Source organism: Myotis lucifugus, unplaced genomic scaffold, assembly GCF_000147115.1.
Source record: "Myotis lucifugus unplaced genomic scaffold, Myoluc2.0 scaffold_59, whole genome shotgun sequence".
NCBI classification, from domain to species: domain Eukaryota; kingdom Metazoa; phylum Chordata; class Mammalia; order Chiroptera; family Vespertilionidae; genus Myotis; species Myotis lucifugus.
In genome coordinates, this window is record NW_005871107.1 from 2,204,412 (window position 1) to 2,224,151 (window position 19,740).

At 41.2% G+C, this 19,740-nt stretch overlaps 1 protein-coding gene across 1 annotated transcript in view; it reads right to left on the reverse strand.

The window, feature by feature from the left end:
* Positions 1-443: 443 nt before the first annotated feature.
* Positions 444-19,740, reverse strand: part of COL9A1 (collagen type IX alpha 1 chain) — a 92,021-nt gene continuing 72,724 nt past the window's right edge. The window contains exons 35-38 of the mRNA XM_023754314.1: positions 19,521-19,575; positions 17,647-17,835; positions 10,495-10,572; positions 444-1,449 (exon numbers count right to left, since the gene is read on the reverse strand). Coding sequence (XP_023610082.1) covers positions 1,265-1,449; positions 10,495-10,572; positions 17,647-17,835; positions 19,521-19,575 — 507 coding nt within the window. The 3' untranslated portion in view covers positions 444-1,264. The remainder of the gene's footprint in view (positions 1,450-10,494; positions 10,573-17,646; positions 17,836-19,520; positions 19,576-19,740) is intronic.

The following is a 19,740-nucleotide window of genomic DNA, read 5'->3' on the forward strand; positions in this document are numbered from 1 at the left end:
ATCAAGTGCTTGAGTTGGTCAGGCAATACCTAGCTTATTGATAAGAATCCAGTGCTTTAGCGGAGCTGCCTTTATAAAATGTATAAGAAAAATTGTGAAATAGACATTTTGCAACAGTGACGTTCTGATTAGGCGGGAGCTAACAAACCATTGCAATGAAGGCAAGAGACTGTGCAAGGCTAGACTTAAGGGGTCGATCAAGTCTCTGAAATAGTCTGCAGACATGTTTGTGCATAAGCATTTGTGCATTTTTCCGGGGTTTGGGTCCATCGCTTTCATTAGAATTTCCAAAAGCTCTATGAAGCTGCCCGCCCTACACCACATACCCATATACAATGGATTTCTGTCACTGGGTAGCACCTTCAAGGGAACAGTAAGGGCTTTTTAATTTTTCTGTGCAAAAAAATCACTAACATAAACTTAGAGAAATAGCAGTAATTTACATTTTTAATGCCTCTAAATAAGTTCAGTGACTCCTTTTTATTGAACATGATTATTTACAAGAAAACATGCAAGAGATTAAGAAACCATTTTTATTTCTTCTTGGGTACAACCAGAGATGTTACCTCACACCTTAAAAATAAATAATCTCATCAATAAATCTTGAGCATGACAGGATATTAAAAGTCCTTCTTTACTTTCACATAGAAGAGCTCAAAATGTTAACAGGTTTGGGATACAGTACAATTCCACAAAAATTCAGGCTGACCATGGAAACCAACATGTGCCGTGGAGAAACCATTCCTCACAGCACAGCGCTTTCTTGTCACCCCAGAGAGCACACTGATGGGCATGTTAGGCACCCATTCTATTGACTGCAGAGGGGTTTCTTCATAACTAGTCTGCAAATCCTCTATATGGCTGCTCAGTAATCTGAGAACATCTCATTACAAATGAAAATAACTACTGCAACTGAGGTAAACCAAACAGTTGTTTCTGTTTATTGGCACCGTGGCCCACAATATGTCACATATGTATAGCACACTAAAGTTCAAGATCCTGGGAACAGGATTATAAATGTATGCAAAGGGAGGTTTTGCTTGTTTGTTTTTAACCAATGACTCTGCTGTCTCTCCTCCGAGGGAAAGGAAAGAGGATTTATTGAATAGCACCATCGATCTAAATCTGATTGTCAAGTAGGACTTCTGCAATAACGTTGAAGGTAATACACTGCCGTCCCTTGCCCCAGCTTCGGGTGGGGTTTGTCCTCCCAGCTCCTTTGCCAGGGGTGGTTTATGCAGACAGCCATGCAGCACTAAGCCTCTCACTGGACTGGCCCTTTGCTAAAGGCTCGCTGACCAGCCTGCATGGTGCAGGAGGCTGGCTCGCAGAAACCAGGAGGGCCAGCAGGGCCTGGGGGACCGGGCACACCAGGAATGCCTGCCACCCCTGGAGGGCCTCGCTCACCATCCCGGCCATTCCTCCCAAAGCTGGCAGGACCTGGATCACCTGAAACACACACAAAACAATTTGCAATGTGAACACGAGAACACTCAAGGCTGCAAACTGGTCATAGGCACCAGACCCTGCAGCCTGGCATGTGTACATAGGAGCTTTGGGAGATGATGGGTGATGATGATGATGATGACAATGATAAAATTCCTTCACTGGACTTAGGTCTCTTAGAAATTAAAAGTGTAAGATCTCAGCATCTCAAACCCACATTTCCATTTGTAGAGCTGTGCTGTCTGAGTTGGTAGCCTCTAGCCACATATGTCTATTGAGCACTGAAATGAGGCTAAGTCAAAACGAGATGAATTATAAGCTCACTTAGACTATGAAAAAAATGTAAAATATTTCGTGAATAATGTTTGTATTTATTACATGGTATGATATTTTGAACACCATGGGTTAAAGAAACTATATTAATAAAATTAATTACACCTGATTCTTTAGACTTTTTTCATGTGGCTACTTAAAGTTTATTTTTCATAATCCCAAAACTGTTTATTGTTTATTTTATTAAATTTATTGGGATGACATTGGTTAATAAAATTAAACAGGTTTCAAATGTATAATTCTGTAATGCATCATCTGTATGTTGCATTGTTTGTTTACCGCCCAAGTCAGATCTCCTTCTGTCGCCATATATTTGACCCCTTTTACTCTTTACTACCCCACCCCCCCCACACACACACACCACCCTTCCCTCTGGTAACCACCATAATGTCCATGCCTATGAGTTTTTATTTGTTTGTCTTATTTGTTCATTTGTTGCTTTCAGTTTTATAACCCACATGCTTTTTCCATCTGACTTATTTCAAAGATCTAAAATTACACACAGGTGCAACTGGCACTGGGGGCTCCCAGCACATTTCTTTTGCACAGCACTCCAGTAGGGGCACCCTTACTTCTAATAGGTGGTCAATATGCAGACAGGGATAAGAATCGCTCAGTGGTGAGAACAGGCTCTGCAGACAGACACATGGCTCTAAGTCTAGCTCTGCCGTTTACAGACAGGGTGTCATTAGCAAGTCACTAATTTCTCACTTTCTGATGGGATGATGCCTTCCTTATAATTAAATTCTATGCCTGAAAGCATCTGATAAATGGGGGCTATTACTATAATTATGAGGATATTATTGATTAATATCTTCAGAGAACTGTGCAATGCACCCTACAGAGCTCCCTGGCAGTCTTCTCAGGGGCCGACCCCAAGGGCACTTCACCCAAGTCTCACTTCCTGGGGGCACCTCTCCCCTTTGTGTGTTGGAAGTTGTTTGGTTCCCCCCGTGAGGCGCCCCTAACAAAGAGGGATTTTGCCGAATGTTTGCCGCATCACACCAGCAGTGCTTTCGTGCTCTTATTGCAAAGGTGGCAGTAAGAACTCAGTGTAAAACAACTTGTATCTGTGATGATTATCTAGTTCTCCAGAGACCCTCCTTCTACCTCAGCCATCTTAATTTGTCCATTCGGCCAAAAGGTGAAAGCCAAATCTACATGTTCAATTACACATTTGCTTCCTTCTCAATGGTGTTTCATTTTCCTTTTCTATTTTAGTGGTGCTATTATATGTGTCTCCTTGGTCTTATTACATGATCTTATTACATAAACGCATATACTTTTAGAAGGCAAGTAGGTTAGAGATCCTACTTTACATTTAGCATCTCATTCTCCCCAAGAAGCTTACAAAGTAGATCCACATAAAGCAATGTTAGGGGACAAAGCATTAGTAAGTTTCAAGAGAATAATTATCTTTGACAATGTCCATCTCAAGGCTGTAGGTAGGCAGCAGTATAATTTCCCCCTCGTTTATCCCATAAGCTTTCATTTGATTATATTAAGTTGTGATGAAGCCAGTGATTATGTGTTTTCCTCCATAGATGAGGCCCCTGAGACAGTTCCTCTCTCACCCAGAGCACCTATGAATGAGACTCCATCCCAACCGTGCCTTTAGCAGAGCCTATTCACATCTCCTCACACTGGGGCCACTTAAAGGTGATTTTTTAAGGTTTAAGATATAGGCCAGACAAAAGTGCATATCAAAAAAGATTTTCATGCACCTTATCAGTAGCAATACCAGGTCTAGGCTAAAATCAATCACGATTAGGAGCAGAAAATGCCCAAAGGAAAGGTTGCAAACCAAATGACCACAGGGACAAGGCCGGTATGTAAGTCACGGTGGGCAAATGGCAGCCCATGAGCCAAGTCCTATTTTTGTAAGTGGCCTAATTAGAGCACAGCCAAGATCATTCATTGATATCCTTCTTATGGCTGCTTTCGCAAGACAAGGGTAGAGCTGAGGAGCTTCAACAGAAAACACATGGCCCTAAAGCCAAAACACATGCTCCTTTACAAAAAGAGTTTGCTCACTCCCAGTGTCATAAAGAAAGAGCCCTGGATTAAGAAAGTCCTCACTGTCTTTTCTGGAAGAAAACTGATGGCACAAGTGATGACAATTGGAATGGATAACGATACTCCAGATCAGCTTTGGGAGGCAGCAGGGAGGACTGAGGCCTGTGGTGACCTGGAAAGCAGATGTCGACAGCGGCTCTGCTCCAGCTCTCAGCTGCCAGGAGGGAGCATGGACCAGGACTGCCAGGACCTCTGATGATTTTCAAGAGAAGGTAGGAAGCTGGGTTTTTAAATAAATAGCTCTCAACTTATAATGTTGGCAACTAATTCAAAATTTTATTTAACATTTGCAGAGCCAGCCTCCTGCCTAAAACCTTCAATTTAAGGAAAGTAACTCTCTAATACACAAACTATTAAAAAGCAGAAGGAGTGCATTATGGATTTTCATGCTTAGCTCCCCATTTCAGCACGTTCTAGGAGAGGCTTTTCCTTTCCACTCGCTGAGTTCATTTCAGATTCCTGCTCGTCCTTTGAGGAAGGAGTTGACAAAGCCAGCCTGTCTAGCCTTGATTTAGTTTATAAAAAGCTCATCCAGCCCAATTCTCCCTCTGGCAAAAACAGCAATTCACCCTGCAGAGCTTTGGGTGATGTTATCATCATCGACATCCATCATCATCATCACAAAGTGCTTTCCCTTTACCCTGCCCATGCACTGGGCTCATTATTGATCCATTTTCCTCATGTGCAACCTGAGAGTTAGGAAGATTAAACAATTGTCCATAATTATATATAGAAAGTGTTGGAGTTAGAAACAAGGGCCTACTAGCCTTACCTAACTGTATTTCCATACCTATTGATTTGCTAACTCTGCTGAGGGTGTGTGTGTGTGTGTGTGTGTGTGTGTGTGTGTAGTGTAGTGTATTTTGTTTAATTCATTGGGCCTGAATTGCCCACAAAGTAGAAAGCAGCACAATAGCCAAGAGATAGTATTAATTTTTCTAGAGCTCCATCTATCATAAGAAACTAACGATATTTTTCTGAGGTTTTACCCTGTAGAAATGGTCGGAGGAAAAATAAACCAGCCTTCACATAACAGACTGCCAGTTTCTGGCGAGCCCTGACACTGGGCATTCGCTCTCAAAGGTGCTCTAAATTATTGAGTAAGAGCTTATTTGGGAATAAAACAATGTCACAGTCCAAGTCATTCAAAAACATGAAGAAATATGTATAAATTACTTTTCAAGGCTTAAGAAGAGACAGCACAGATCTAAAGTGTTGCCATTCTGCTCTGCCTGCCTGATGTGTGTTAGCTCCCCCAACTGTCTGACGACCACAGTGTTCTGAAATTTCAAGGACCTATGAAAATGCCATTGCCAAACATTCATGGTTTTTAAAACTGAACGTCTATGTCATTCTCTGTGCAGACACTAGAGGGCAGTCATGTCACATTGATGGAGGCCAAGCCACGCCAGGACATTCTGAAGAATCTAATGCAAGCTACAGAATGAAAGGACTGTTTATGCAGACTTTAAAAGGGGAAAAACACACAAACCTGAAAATAATTTAAAGTATTAAGTAGGGTGTTCGATATTAATCCACTGCTTATGTAAAATGCTTTATGTGCCAGGGACTTTCTTATATTTCTCACCTTATGCTAAGCGTACTTTTTTTTATGCACATATGTTTAAGAAGGAGGTATATAGTGGTTTGTTTGCGTAAGATCCCCACAACCAAATAAGATTGCTGCAGCAATGGAAATAAGATCAATGACTGCTGCTAAACATACTGCTAAACTAAGTGTGCCTTTGTTTGCTTTTTGTTTCCCCCACTCAATAGTCACCAGCAGAGCTCACCTATGTGCAGATGTTGGGAGAATCCTGAATAACCCATTCATCCAGTGTGGCCCAGGGTAAAGCCAGATCTACCCTCCCCATCCGAGAAGGGAAAAGCGTCTCAGCTCACAAGTCACAGGCCTGGTGGCCACATACCTATGTGTCCTCATTCAACTCCTTTCCCTCATGAGTCTGAATGCACATGAAGGAGGCCAGGACCCATTATTAAATAGTTTTTGAACTCCTCAGAGTGCCAAGGAACTCACTGCAAAGTTTGATGTCAGAAGGCATAGGGAGTTCCGCTTAATGAGATGACCCAATCAAGTAATGCCACTAAAGGCCTCTGGTAAGAAACTGGAGGTGGGGCCAGGGATTGAGGGGGCTCTAGAGTTCCAGGGGTCTCTAATGTGATCCACACAGCCGTGTGAAAGAGGCAGAAAGGGAATCAAGGCACTAAGTGGTTAGGGGACATGCCGAAGCCAGATCGCTGGGGTGGCGGGGACAAACTCATCTTATTACTGAACAGCCAGCCCATCATTTTGCCTACTAAGTGCACCTGAATGCAGAAGCATAAAGATCTGCCTCTATCGCCTATTACCGAGAGGACTTTGTCAGGAGATGTGGCCTTCGAAAGTCCCTATTTCCTCAAATATAAAAAGAGAAATAGCCATAATAACAGCTAAATTCGCAGAATGTGTGCCATATGCCAGGCACTATGCTCAGTGCTTTACATGTGGTAACACATACATAGGTCCCCCTAAATAACTCCATAGGGTAGGTGTGGTTATTATTGCTGTCATGCCAGGGAGAAACTGAAGCACTGAGAGGTAGAGGAGCTGAAAATAAGTAAGAGAGCAGTGCATACACCTGGCAGCCTGGTCCCAGAGCCCAGACTTCTTACATATCTGCCCTGACTACTGACTGTGAGAAGACTAGATGGTATCTGTGTACTCTTGAACAGAAGAGCGCTGCAGCCAAAATGAGAGTCGATGTGATGTTGTAATAATAACCTATGGTCCATATGAGGTGATGTAGCATTACAGCCCAAAGGGCCGTGTAATTCTTAACCCTGAACAGAGTGACAGATATGAAGGGGAGTCGGAGATAAAACTGTGCAGAAAGAATAAAGGAGTTCTGATAATTGATAGGTAATGAAGGCCTTGGCTGCATTTTTTTTCAAATATATCAGAGAGGTTAGCAGAAAGAAGAATGACCAAAATGACCTTTATCCCATTTAGGAGGATTTGTGTTCCAAATTTCACAGAAGGGACAACAGAGAAGGTTGTAGAATACCTGGTTCTGCAGGTTCTTTCTTTTAGGTAAGATGTGTATTTACCTAGAAGGTTCCAGAGAGCTCCTGCATAGAGTAATGTGAAGGTTCCCCGGGGCCCTAAAGTCCTATTACCATTATCTTTGTGAGAGACCAGAAATCACATTTCTAATCACATTCCAAGCTCCACCAGGGAAATTTAAAATGGCCCAGCCTCTCAGTGGACAATTCATCAGTGAAATAATTTACTGCCAGCCAGTGCTTTGCATTTGTGACATGGAGTTGAAGAGGGTTTTGTGGGGGCGGGGCTGAGGTGTAGGGGTGGTGCTGGCTGAGAGAAGACTAGCTGATTGCTGCCCATTGAGAGCAGGAGCAAAAGGCTGTAGGGGCCGCCCTAACTGGTTTGGCTCAGTGGATAGAGCGTCGGCCTGCGGACCAAGGGGTCCCAGATTCGATTCCGGTCAAGGGCATGTACCTTGGTTGCGGGCACATCCCCAGTGGGGAGTGTGCAGGAGGCAACTGATGGATATTTCTCTCTCATCAATATTTCTAACTCTCTATCCCTCTCCCTTCCTCTCTGTGAAAAAATCAATAAAATATATATATATTTTTTAAAAAAGGCTGCAGGGGCCTAGCCGGGCCCAGCTGTGCCCAGCTCTCTTTCATCTCAGAAAACAGAAGTGGATTTGTTATGTCATGAGAATAACAATAACCAACATTTCCTGAGCACTTACAATGGCCAGAAACATTCCTAATCCCTTTATATGGAGGAATTTCTCAAATATATTATTATCACTATCTTATAAATGGAGAAATGGAGCCACAGAGCAATTAAGTAACTTGCCCAGTGTCATAAAGCTAGTGAGTGACCGAGTCAGTTCTTGAATCTAGCATGTCTGAACTATTGGGCCCATATTCCCAACAGCCCACTTTCAGGGAACTAGTCTAAGTACCCATAAGCAGATGAGTGGATTAAAAAACTGTAGTACATCTACACAATGGAATACTATGCTACTGTAAAAAGGAAGGAACTCCTACCATTTGCAACAGCATGGATGGACCTGGAGAGCATTATGCTAAGCAAAATAAGTCAGTCAGAGAAAGATAAATATTACATGATCTCACTCATTTGTAGAATATAATGAACAACATAAACTGATGAACAAAAGCAGATCCAGACAGAGATGCATCGATCAGACCATCAATCCTCAGAGGGAAGGTAGGGGAAAGTGGGGGGTAAGTGGGAGAGATCAACCAAAGGACTTGTATGCATGCATATATGCCTAACCAATGGACACAGACACCAGAGGAGTGAGGGCATGAGTTGGGGGGGGGGCGGTAAAAGGGGGGTAAGGACACATGTGTAATACCTTACTCAATAAAGAAAAAAGGAACTAGCTTTAGAGTAGGGACACCCCAAAATGCTCTCATTCAGGAACTTGATGGATTTGGGAAACTGTCAGCTGTGCAATTATGTGCAGACCCAAGAATGACCTAAAACCCTAAGCCCAGGGCCTGCACCTCAAAGAATGCGATAACAAAGGCCCCTGATGTCTGTGTGCTTTTGAAAGTTGGCCTTAGTTTTTAAAAAACAATGTCAAATATCCTCTCAATGAAAATATAAGAGAAGCTCAGAAAATGAAAGACCGAAATTTCAGTGGTACCAGGAAGGCAGGGGAAGGACTGGCAAAGGCAGAAAGGAGAAGGGCAGGTCTCAGGACTCCAGAAAAAGGGAGCCCGTAACATTTTTTAACAAATCAAATTTAAGTATGAGATCCAAGACCAGCTGCAACAAATTTACTTGTTTCTCATAAGGGAGAGAAGATGACGGCCACGTACAGCGGCCAATGGTGAGCTTGTCCTACCTTACCATTGTGCCCGTACGTGGATGTCTCATGTACTAAAAATCAATTCAGCCAAGTCCTATTTTGGCAGAACAACCGGAGGGAGCACTTGTAAACCCCTTCCAGTCAGACTCAGGGACACCCCCCACCCCCAATGGGCTACTGCATGTGGGGGATCATGCGCCCCAGGTGGCAGCCTAATATACTGCCTATATAGAGCTAGTCTTCCTCAGTCTTCCCATTTTTAAGCTTAAAATTTTGTTTATCAACAGACTTTTTGAAAGAGTCACCAGAAACCATAATATATTTTTGTTAGAGGAGAATCTTGCCAATAGTGCAAGTGGCTGTTCCAAGAACTGTTAAGTGATTTGTCAACAAAATGGGAGGAGAAATTGTAAGGTTATCCTATGTATATAGATAATTAAGTACTTTGTAATGATGGTATTTTATCAGCTTTAAAGCCTCCTATTGCTGCCATTGATAAAGGAGAAAAGCACTCAGTAAATTCTATTTCTTTTTTCTCTCTTCTAAACACCTATCCATGAATCCAGGCTCATCTAAAATACTCTTCTCTTGGTCCCATTTAGCTCCAAGCAGATTCTTTCCTTTTCCAATCACACACACACACAAAATCAATTTATGAAAATATCTTGACGGGCCCACAGTTTTAGAGAAGCGGTGTTGGAGCTATCTCCAAATGTGTTCATATTTTTAAAAGGTATTTTAATGAGAAAGCAATCCCCAGGAGCAATGAAATGTATAATTAGAAAGCAATGGTGTTTGGGGCTGCAATTATAGCCATGATTGAATACATAAGCCTGTGGCAGAATTAGAACATGATTATTTCTTTTTCTAAATTTCCTTAAAACAAGTTTTGCAAATCTACTGTGGAAATATGAGCCACCCTTTCTCTGCACAGCTCCTCTGACCTCACCTCTCCTCAGCTCCAGGATTGGTGAGCCTTACTGAGCAGCGATAAGAGAGTGTGTTGTACAACAGCACCTCACTCTTGCTCTTAAACTGGCTGGCTTTCGATCCTGCTATGCGGCTTCTGTGGCTGGGCCTGTAAGTCATTTCCCAGTGGAGGGTGTGCTGCAGCCTGAACTCCGGGGGACAGAGTCACCAGTGTGTAAGGACAGAACAGACGCCCAGTGAGAGAACCCAGGCTCTCGCACACAGGCTGCTCTGGGGCCTCAGTTGACACAGCAGTGGTATGTGGCTGGTGCGTGGCTCTTTGTGGCTATGTGTAGGAATATTCGGGTTTATATATTTATTTATTTTGGGGATATGGGTTTCTAGAAGGTCAGGATGTTTGAAATAGGAGCTTTTAAAATAAAATTTTAGTTACTCTCTGTGCAATAGTTTGAAGATTTGGATGAATTTTCCTGTTGCTCTGACTTTTTAGTTAAAATTAAAAAAAAAAAAACACACAGGAAACTATCAACTGGGATTGAAATGGAGAGAATCCCATTCCTTCAGAATTTCATACTAAGTGCATGTGGCTGGACCAACAATTTTTAAAATATCCACTAAAAAGTTAATATTTCAAGTCCTGACATGTATTTTCTCACAAAGAATACAAATGTGATTTAGAGATCATTTAACTCTTCATTAAAGTTGGTCTGGAAAAAATTGATGCCAGCCATTCTCAAGTATCATGTGATATGCTTAAGTAATTAAAGAACAAGTCTTTAAAATATTATCCCATTTGCTACCAACTTCTCGACCTCATCCTGCCATACATCACACTTACCTGGTAGGCCTGTAGCTCCGGGCAAACCCTTGGGACCTCTTCCTGGGGGGCCACGTTCTCCCTTTTCTCCCAAGTCACCTGCATAGTGTTAGAGAAATGTCACATTTCTATATATCTATAAAAAATGAAGTTCTGTAATTTTAAACTGTCATCAAAGCCCAAATTCTAAAACCAAAAGGTCATAAAATTGCCACAACTAGATTATAGCAAGGCAAAAATCAAGTTAATTATAATAATGGATCTAAGGGGGGAAATCAAATAACCATAGTCATAGATACTGAGAAGACATTTGAAAAAACTGAACACACATTCCTGATGCAACAGTCAATAAAATAATAATCAATGTCTATCTCCTTAACATGAAAAAAACCTACTCTCTTCTCTCAACCCAAAAGCTAGCCTGATGCTTAGTGGGAAACATGGTAAGCAGCCCCACTACAGTCAGAACATTATAAAGATTCCTCCTGTATCACTATTACTTATCATTTGGTTTGCGAAGTTAAGACTATCTGTTTCCAGGTGCTGTGTGTGTGTGTGTGTGTGTGTGTGTGTGTATTAAACCCTAAAAAATCAACTCCAAATATACTACAAACAATAAGATAATTCAGTAAAATGGCATGATACAAAGTTAATATATAAATCAATAATTTTCATATATAAAAAAATCAGTAATTGGTAGTGAAAAATGATACCATCTGCAATAGCAATTAAAGTAGTAAATACTAGGAATAAGTTTAATCAGAAATATGCAAATACAACATGAAAACACTTGATATTTCTAAAGGATATGAAAAGACTGAGGAAATGTTCTCATCTGGAATGACATCATCATAACAGTCGTCAGTTCGCCCTACGCTGAATTTTCATCATGAGCCCAATAAAAATACAGATTTTTTAAACCAGAGAGGTGATTCTGAAGTTTGTATAAAAAAAACACATAAAACAGAATAGCCATAAGAATTCCCGAAAGAAAAGCAACTTGAAGGGAATTAATCCTACCAAATATTAAACCGTTAAAATATTGTGGGACTGGGACATGAGTAGACAGACCAGTGAAACAGAATAGAAAATCTAAAAACAGGCCCAAATACACATAGGAATTTGGTTGTTTTAAAGGTGTCATCTCAGAGTGGGGAAAAAGTTGAATAATTTGATAATAAGTGTTGCAAAAGTGAGTAGCCTACTTGAAATAAAACATGTTGGATCTATTCCTCACACCACAAGCCGGAATAAATGGCTAATGTGTCAAATATTTTAAATGCAATTTAAGAACCAAAAGAAAACAAGGGAGAATTATTTTACCACCTCAGATTCGAGTTGGCCTTTCTAGTATGACATGAAGAGTTCTAACTCTAATATGAGGAGTTCCTAAAATCAATACAAAAAGGCCAACAACACAATAAATAATAAGCAAAACACATGAGCAAAAAAAGTCTGTAAAATGAAATAGAAGGCTCTTACCTATATAAAAACATTCCCTGACTTCACTCTCATAACAGAATTAATGTAAACTTAGGATAAATAAGGATGCTATTTTAACCTACATGATCAGCAAAAATTCCAAAGTTTAATTAAATATATGCTAGCTGTTGAAAAATACACTATCACGCATCGCTGATAAGAGTGTGAATTGGTACAATCTCTTGGAGGGTAACTTAACAATATCTATCAAAATTATAAATAGAACTACCATTTTACCCAGCAAGTCCACTTCTAGGAATTTATTCTAGAGATATAGAGCTTATGTTGATATTTGGACAAAAAGGAAACATATGCAGTGGTGCTCACTGAAGCCTTACTATAATAGCAGAAGATTGAAAACACTCTGAATGTCCACGAAAGAGTTATATACATTTTGGTAATTCCACAGAATGGAATACTATGCAGCTATGAAGAAGAATCAGGAAGCTCTTTGAAATGATCTTCAAGACATTGTTAAATGAAAAACACACGGTCCAGATCACTTACTACAAGACCATATGGCTTGTTTTTTAAAGAATCTAGGGCAAATACACTATATTCATATATCCTTGCATATCATAGTTAGTAAGTATATAGAAGAAATTAACAATAGTGATGACCTCAGGGGAAGAATAAAGAAACCTCAGCAAATGGGAGACAGGACTGATAGAAAAACTCTTTGCTAAATATTTTCTATATATTTTAAAATTCTTAAATAATGTAAGTTTAGTATTACCAAAAAATAAATTAATGAATTTCCAAATGTTAAAGTGTGCTATCAAAAGTGCCTACATTTTACTATGGACTCATTATTTACAGAGAATGTGGTTTGGATTGGTACCAACCATGTGTATTTGTATGACAGTTGATTACATTCAGGGAATCGGCAGTCACAGAACAAAGCTGCTTCAATTATCCTGGTGCCTGCAGAGACTAAACCCAGAAACTTGGCCTCATTAACAAAGTGTTCTGATACCTTACTCAACTGGTCCTGAATGACTTCTAGTGCTCCCAGTACAAGCAGGCATTATCCTACTCTCTCATTAGTATTGTATTATATTATTTTCTACTAGAAAATGCAATGGTATTTTGTAACGAATTCTATACAAAATCATTTTTCCCAAACATCTGTGTCAGCCCAACCTCATTCAATACTGAGTCTTTGTAATGACTTAAAAACAAAGGCATGTATAAAACAAAAATGGGAAGCATATCTGTACGACCATCGATACATTAGTAAATAGTCAACCATCTCTCATTATGAAGGAATGTTTAGTTATCGTACTTTGATTTTAACTGTGAATGTCCTTGTGTGGATATTTTTATGCTGAAACAACTACATTTTCAAAGCAATTTAAATTTATGTAAATACTGTGTAAGGAACAGAGCTCAGGACGGACTCATATTCACACACGCTACTTTTTTCACACTCATCATTAATCTAGTCTTCCTGTATTAGGAAGAGATGACAATTGGCATTTTTAAAACTAACAGCTGAAGCACTCTTGTTAACTTAGCAATTTAAATGTCATATCACTGCAATTCTGGAGACTGGCAATGAGAAGAGAATCTTTAAAGGTGCCGTATTTTTTCATACATGAGATGAAATTATAAATTAAAATGCAACTTTCACACAGATAGTGAAAGCTAAACACATTCAGCATGAAGCCATGACAACTTGAAAATGTTGCTTGCAAGGAGGAAGACTGCTGTCTTAGTTGTGATGCTGTATTCTGGTACTGGTCATAAGAAAACAAATTTCAGATGGGCTCCAAGACAGCCATGCTGCAGACTGCTGTTCCACAGCCTGGTTCTGTTTGTCACCAGGGTTAATCTACTTCTTCAAGGCCTGAGCCCGCCTTCTTCTGAGATGTTCAAAAAGCGGCTTAAAGAACTAACGGTCCACCTTTGTTAGCCTATTGTGTCATAAAATACATATAAAAAGCTTATAAAATCAGCTTTACATAAGGTATGAAGCAAAGAACACAGTTTGAAGAGAAAAACAGCTTATTATGAACAGAGTGGCTAAAACTAAATAAATTTTCATCGCTCCATCGTTGCTCTTTATTTAATTTGTTTGAAAGTTATTATTGAAGGCCCGTCGTCATGTGACAGCTTAATATTTTAAAAAGTGTTGGTCACAGTATGACTGTACTTTCTCAAACCTTCACTCACATACTGACATGCCTGTCTGACTCACACTGAAATATCTGAAAAAATATGCAGCTTTACTCATAAGAACTTAAAATGAATCCACAATGTGAACATTCCAAAATGGTATTTATGTCACCAAAGACTGACTTAATACTAAGGAAAGTGAACATAGGCCGTTAGATGTCTCTCTTGCTCCTGCTTGAGTACACACATAAAATGTGCACCGTGCATGGGCTTTGGCCCTAAGATGTTTGCATAATATTATATGAAACATGTTGATAAAAAGCAAAAACGTATAACATATGTATAAATGACTTAAGCTCTGAGAATCACTTGAGGCCTATTTCTACTGGCTCCTATTGAAAGTGTGCTACTGTGTTTTTCAGAGTAATTTTTAGGAGGAAAATAGTGATTTACTTAAGACATAGCCTGAACTACTAAGAGCTTTAGTAAAACTTATTTCTTACTTACGTGAAAATTTCTCTAGGAAAACCATCTCAAAGTGACAACATGGCAGAGCAAGGCTCCATACCTTTATGAGGGATGGGGAAAGGCAACAGCTGACAATGAAATGCATCTCTCTTCTCTAATTGGCTGAACATTGATGTCTCAAATGGGAAGTGCTTCTTCTCACGGAAAAGGTGATCTGTAACCTTTGGATGGTCAAACACTGTGTTTTCTATTACATGCCATTGTTAATGAATGTGGGGGGACAAGAGAGGTCAAGGCCAGTGACCTAGAATCATACATTCCCAAGTGTGTGACAGCACTGACTGATAAAGAAAATCTGATTACTTTTTCTGCATACACCCCAAGTTTTAAGAAATGAAACGTGAAAAGGTGCTGCTTTAAAGGAATCCAATGACAAGAAAGAGATGGAGGGCGCTGGGGAGAGAAAGTCTTTTAGAAAAAAAGAAAAGGACTGCATCACTTCTAGACTATAGACTATGTCATGAATACTGAAGGAAAATTAGGGGGAAATCCCTTATATGATCAAGCTGTGCTTGACAAATGGACTTAGTGGTGGAGACATTGCCCACGTTCCAGATATAGAAATGTACCTTTCTCCCCCTCAAAATTAGGTTTATCTCCTAGGGCAGAAGTGGGCAAACTTTTTTTTTTAAATATATTTTATTGATTTTTTACAGAGAGGAAGGGAGAGAGATAGATAGTTAGAAACATCGATGGGAGAGAAACATCGATCAGCTGCCTCCTGCACATCTCCCACTGGGGATGTGCCCACAACCCAGGTACATGCCCTTGACCGGAATCGAACCTGGGACCTTTCAGTCCGCAGGCCGACGCTCTATCCACTGAGCCAAACCGGTTTTGGCTGGGCAAACTTTTTGACTCGAGGGCCACAATGGGTTCTTAAACTGGACCGGAGGGCCGGAACAAAAGCATGGATGGAGTGTTTGTGTGAACTAATATAAATTCAAAGTAAACATCATTACATAAAAGGGTATGGTCTTTTTTTTTTTTTAGTTTTATTCATTTCAAATGGGCCGGATCCGGCCCGCGGGCCGTAGTTTGCCCACAGCTGTCCTACGGTCAAATCAGCCCAGCCCAGCCCAGCCACAAGTCAGTGCTGTTAAGAGATTTCCAGCCTGGCCAATGTGGCTCAGTGGTTGAGAGTCGACCTATGAACCAGGAGGTCACGGTTCATTTGATTCCCAGTCAGGGCAATGCCTACCTTGTGGGCTCAGTCCCCAGTGTGGGGCATGCAAGAGGCAGCCGATCAATGATTCTCTCTCTCTCTCTCATCATTGATGTTTCTAACTCTCTCCCTCTTCCTTCCTCTCTGAAATCAATAAAAATATTTTTTAAAGGGCTTTCTGGACAGCTTTCAAACATTTCATCTTTGTTTCTGTGGTCCTCAGCCCTAGTTGCACATTGAAATCACCTGGGGTGTATTTTTAAACTCCAACGCCCAGACCAATTAAATCAGAATCTCTGGGAATGGGACCCAGACGTGAGTCATTCCTAAAGCTCCTCAGGTGGTCCCAGCACACAGCCCGGCCTGTGGAGGGCAGCTCTGGGCCGCCTCTCCTAACGGAGCAAGTCAACAGTTTGCGATTTTAAAGGAATCAGATGGGACTGGAGGAGAGTTCTGTTACTAACTCAAAGTTAGGCTCTACCCAAATGGGGAGACTTCCTTTCAGCCAAGGACCATAGGGCTGTGGCTTCTATAGCCCCTACAGGTGTCCCTTTTCAGCAGGAAAATGGGCCTCGTGCACTTAGCTGCATGGGAATCCGGCCTCTTGTTAGAACGCAGACTGCTGGGCCCCACCTCCAGTTCTGATCAGAGTGTCTGGTGGGCTGGAGAGCCTGCACTCTTAACAAGGTCTCTCCCTGGTGCGGCGATGCTCCTGGGGCCACTCTTTCACAACCACAGCTCCCAAGTGAACCCCGGAGAGCTAAGAAGACATCCTAGGCTGACACAACGGAGCCAACTAAGCCAGCCATCGCCCAAGGTAATGGAGTTTCTTAAAATGGTTTACAGAATGAAGGGGAACTAACCGTAAAGCACCTATGGCGTGAGTTTCTAAACTAACAGCTAAAAGCAGGACAGCAATGAATGCCGATGCGATTTTCTCAGATAAATTTTTTCTCCAGTTCTCTTTAAGATAAACTCTGAGCTCTCTCCATATCTGGTTTTGTCTAGCCTCTGAAAACTCTGAAATGGTGCCAGGCTTACAAGAGGCCCCAGTCAGGGCTCATCTATTAACATGAACACGCCAAAAAAAATGTAATTAAGGAAGTTATTCCAGCTGAGGGTATAGTTAGCCAAATGCATCAGCAATTCATTTATAGATCCAAAAAGGCAGCTTGCTTGCCCTCTGACCATTCACACCATAATATTTAATCCTAATTGGAGCACCGCCATTTTAAAAATAAGTCTTTCTCTCGTTTATTTTATGCCACACCTTTCTGAAGTTCCTCGGAGAGCTGTCAGTCACTCATCATGATATAGAACAGTGGTTCTCAACCTTCTGGCCCTTTAAATACAGTTCCTCATGTTGTGACCCAACCATAAAATTATTTTCATTGCTACTTCATAACTGTCATGTTGCTACTGTTATGAATCGTAATGTAAATATCTGATATGCAGGATGGTCTTAGGCGACCCCTGTGAAAGGGTCGTTTGACCGCCAAAGGAGTCTCGACCCACAGGTTGAGAACCGCTGATACAGAAACTCCTCATTTTATCTAGTTGTCTCTGTAAATGATCCAGGCACACACACCCCAAGATGACATACTCACCTCAACTAGCAAATGCCATTTGAGGCAACCAGTCCTTCTGCAAGTCCTATTTAATACCTAACACACAACCCTATGCTGGTGTTTACTCTGCTGTTGTTGTAGAGCAAGGTCAAGGGAATACCAGGTAACAGTTTTCTAATCCTCACCATCAGCATCGCAAAAGAGAATAACACATCATAGCTCACAGAATACCTGGAGCCTGGTAGGACATGCGAATACACCTGAAAAAGGACTGTGTGTATTCCTTGGTTCCTCCTGGGCAAAAAGGCTTACCTTTAGGCCCCCTCAAACCAAGAGCACCAGGGGGCCCTTTCATGCCTGGGAGACCACGAAGTCCCATCTGGCCTGGGAAGCCATTCTCTCCAGGGGGCCCTGGGGGACCCGGGAGTCCAGGCCTCCCAGGGAGGCCGGAAGCTCCCGAGTCTGGACGCTTGAGACTAGCAGCCATCTCAGCAAGATGCTCTAAAAGATAATAAACAAAACAGCCCAGAGAAGTCAGAGACATGAAAGGGATACAAATGAAAAGAGAGGTATTTCAAGTGCCTTTAAAAAAAAAAAAAGAAATGTGTCACCAGAACTTCAAAATTGGTGGGGAGAAGTGAATCAAGTTGGATCATTTTCCCAGGGGCTCCCTGCCAGGAAGCTTCGTGGGGCTGTTCTATTCAGCTCTGCCTGGATATATTTGGTCCTGCTGGTGTGAGACCAGGGACAAAGGGATGGGAATAAAAAAAAAAACTAAACTAAACTGCAGGGCTCTGGGGTGAGTGGTGTTCTAAAAGAATGAGGGTGTCACCTGCATCCTGACTTGTTATCGGAAAGCCCAGGATGGGGACAAAATGAGTTTCTTTGCAGAGGTAGAATGATGTCCAGAGCTTTTTAAAAGCCAAGGACAGCATCCAGAATGAGTATTGAGACACCATTTGAGGCCTAGCCTCACAGGTTTAGCTTGAAGATACTAAGTAACTTGAAATACTTTGCGAATTCATGACTTCTTATGAATTCTTCTTCTCAAAAGTTTTTTTCATGCTTGGAGTAGACAATGAACATTAAAAATAGCCTGCTTCCTGGGAATGGTCACAGTCTGTCTTAAACATTAATAACTTCGTGGGCTTTTTCAGGAACCATTAAATAGATTAAGAATCATCCACTAAAACCATAGAGAACAAGGCAATGTTCCCATTATAATACTCTAAGGAACAAATTCTAATGTAATATGTTTTCATGCTTTAGGGTGTAAAGGAGAATAGGAATTGGAAACACATTTCTAACCAATATTTTAAAACTGTTTCAATGTGAGTATGCTAAGTGTGCCTTACGTAAGAGCTAGTATAAAGTCACAATTTTCTGGATACATGATGTTTAAAATGGAAGTATCCTTTCAAGATGTCTGCAGTGAAGAGATTATATTGGTTTTCAAATACAGAGGTGACCGTTTTGTTCTGGAAAACTCTACAAGTCTATGAGACAAATTAGACAATCTCATCAGCATACAAAGAAGAGTATTCCTTTCTGCCAGGAGTAGTTCCAACCAGAATAAGACAATTACTTGCCAGAAAGCCCCAGGGTGACCAGGTCTCCTGCTACAGGAGGATTTGCACACCTCCGTTTTCAGTGTGATTTCAGAACTAGCCCGATTCTGAAACAGCTGTGGCAAACAGCAATTGCCATAGCTACAGGGCAGTTAAGGTAAAGGTTAACTAATGTGAACATATGTCACCATTTTGGTAAAATACCAGTTCTTGATTTTCAGTAAAGGTGGTGCATGAGTAGCCATACTGTCCTTATGCTTCTTACAGCTGGAGTCTGTCAATTACTCCTCATGTGATCTACAGAGAGAGCCTGGGTCAGTGCTGGGCACTCACTGAGTGGTAGGGTGTTGAAGAAGGAAAAGATACCTGAGAATTGTAGTTTCAACAGGGAAAAGTGTGTGTGTGTGTGTGTGTGTGTGTGTGTGTGTGCTTTCTTGTAAATCAATACCTTTGGCCAAAAAAAGTCCCAGGCTAATCCAGAAAGGCAATATTTTTTTTCTTTGAAGCTATAAGCTATTGTGATAACGACCGATGGGATAAAACAGAACTGACATGAGTATTATTTAAAAACTCCCTCCTTTAGAGCATACGAAAAATCAAGCATTATGATTAATTTACCTTGCATGACCCTCATGCACACCTGCTTAATGTGCTGATCTGTCGGTGCTCTCCCCTGCGGCAGGAAAGGAAAAGGCAGTCATACACGGAACCATAGACAGGCTCTGTCACAGGGTAAACGGACAGACGTGGCAGGAACAGGTGGCAGGACTTACAACAGGACAAATGCCCACACTGCCCAGGAGCGGTGTCCGGGCTAGCCAGGCGGCCCCGACCCCTC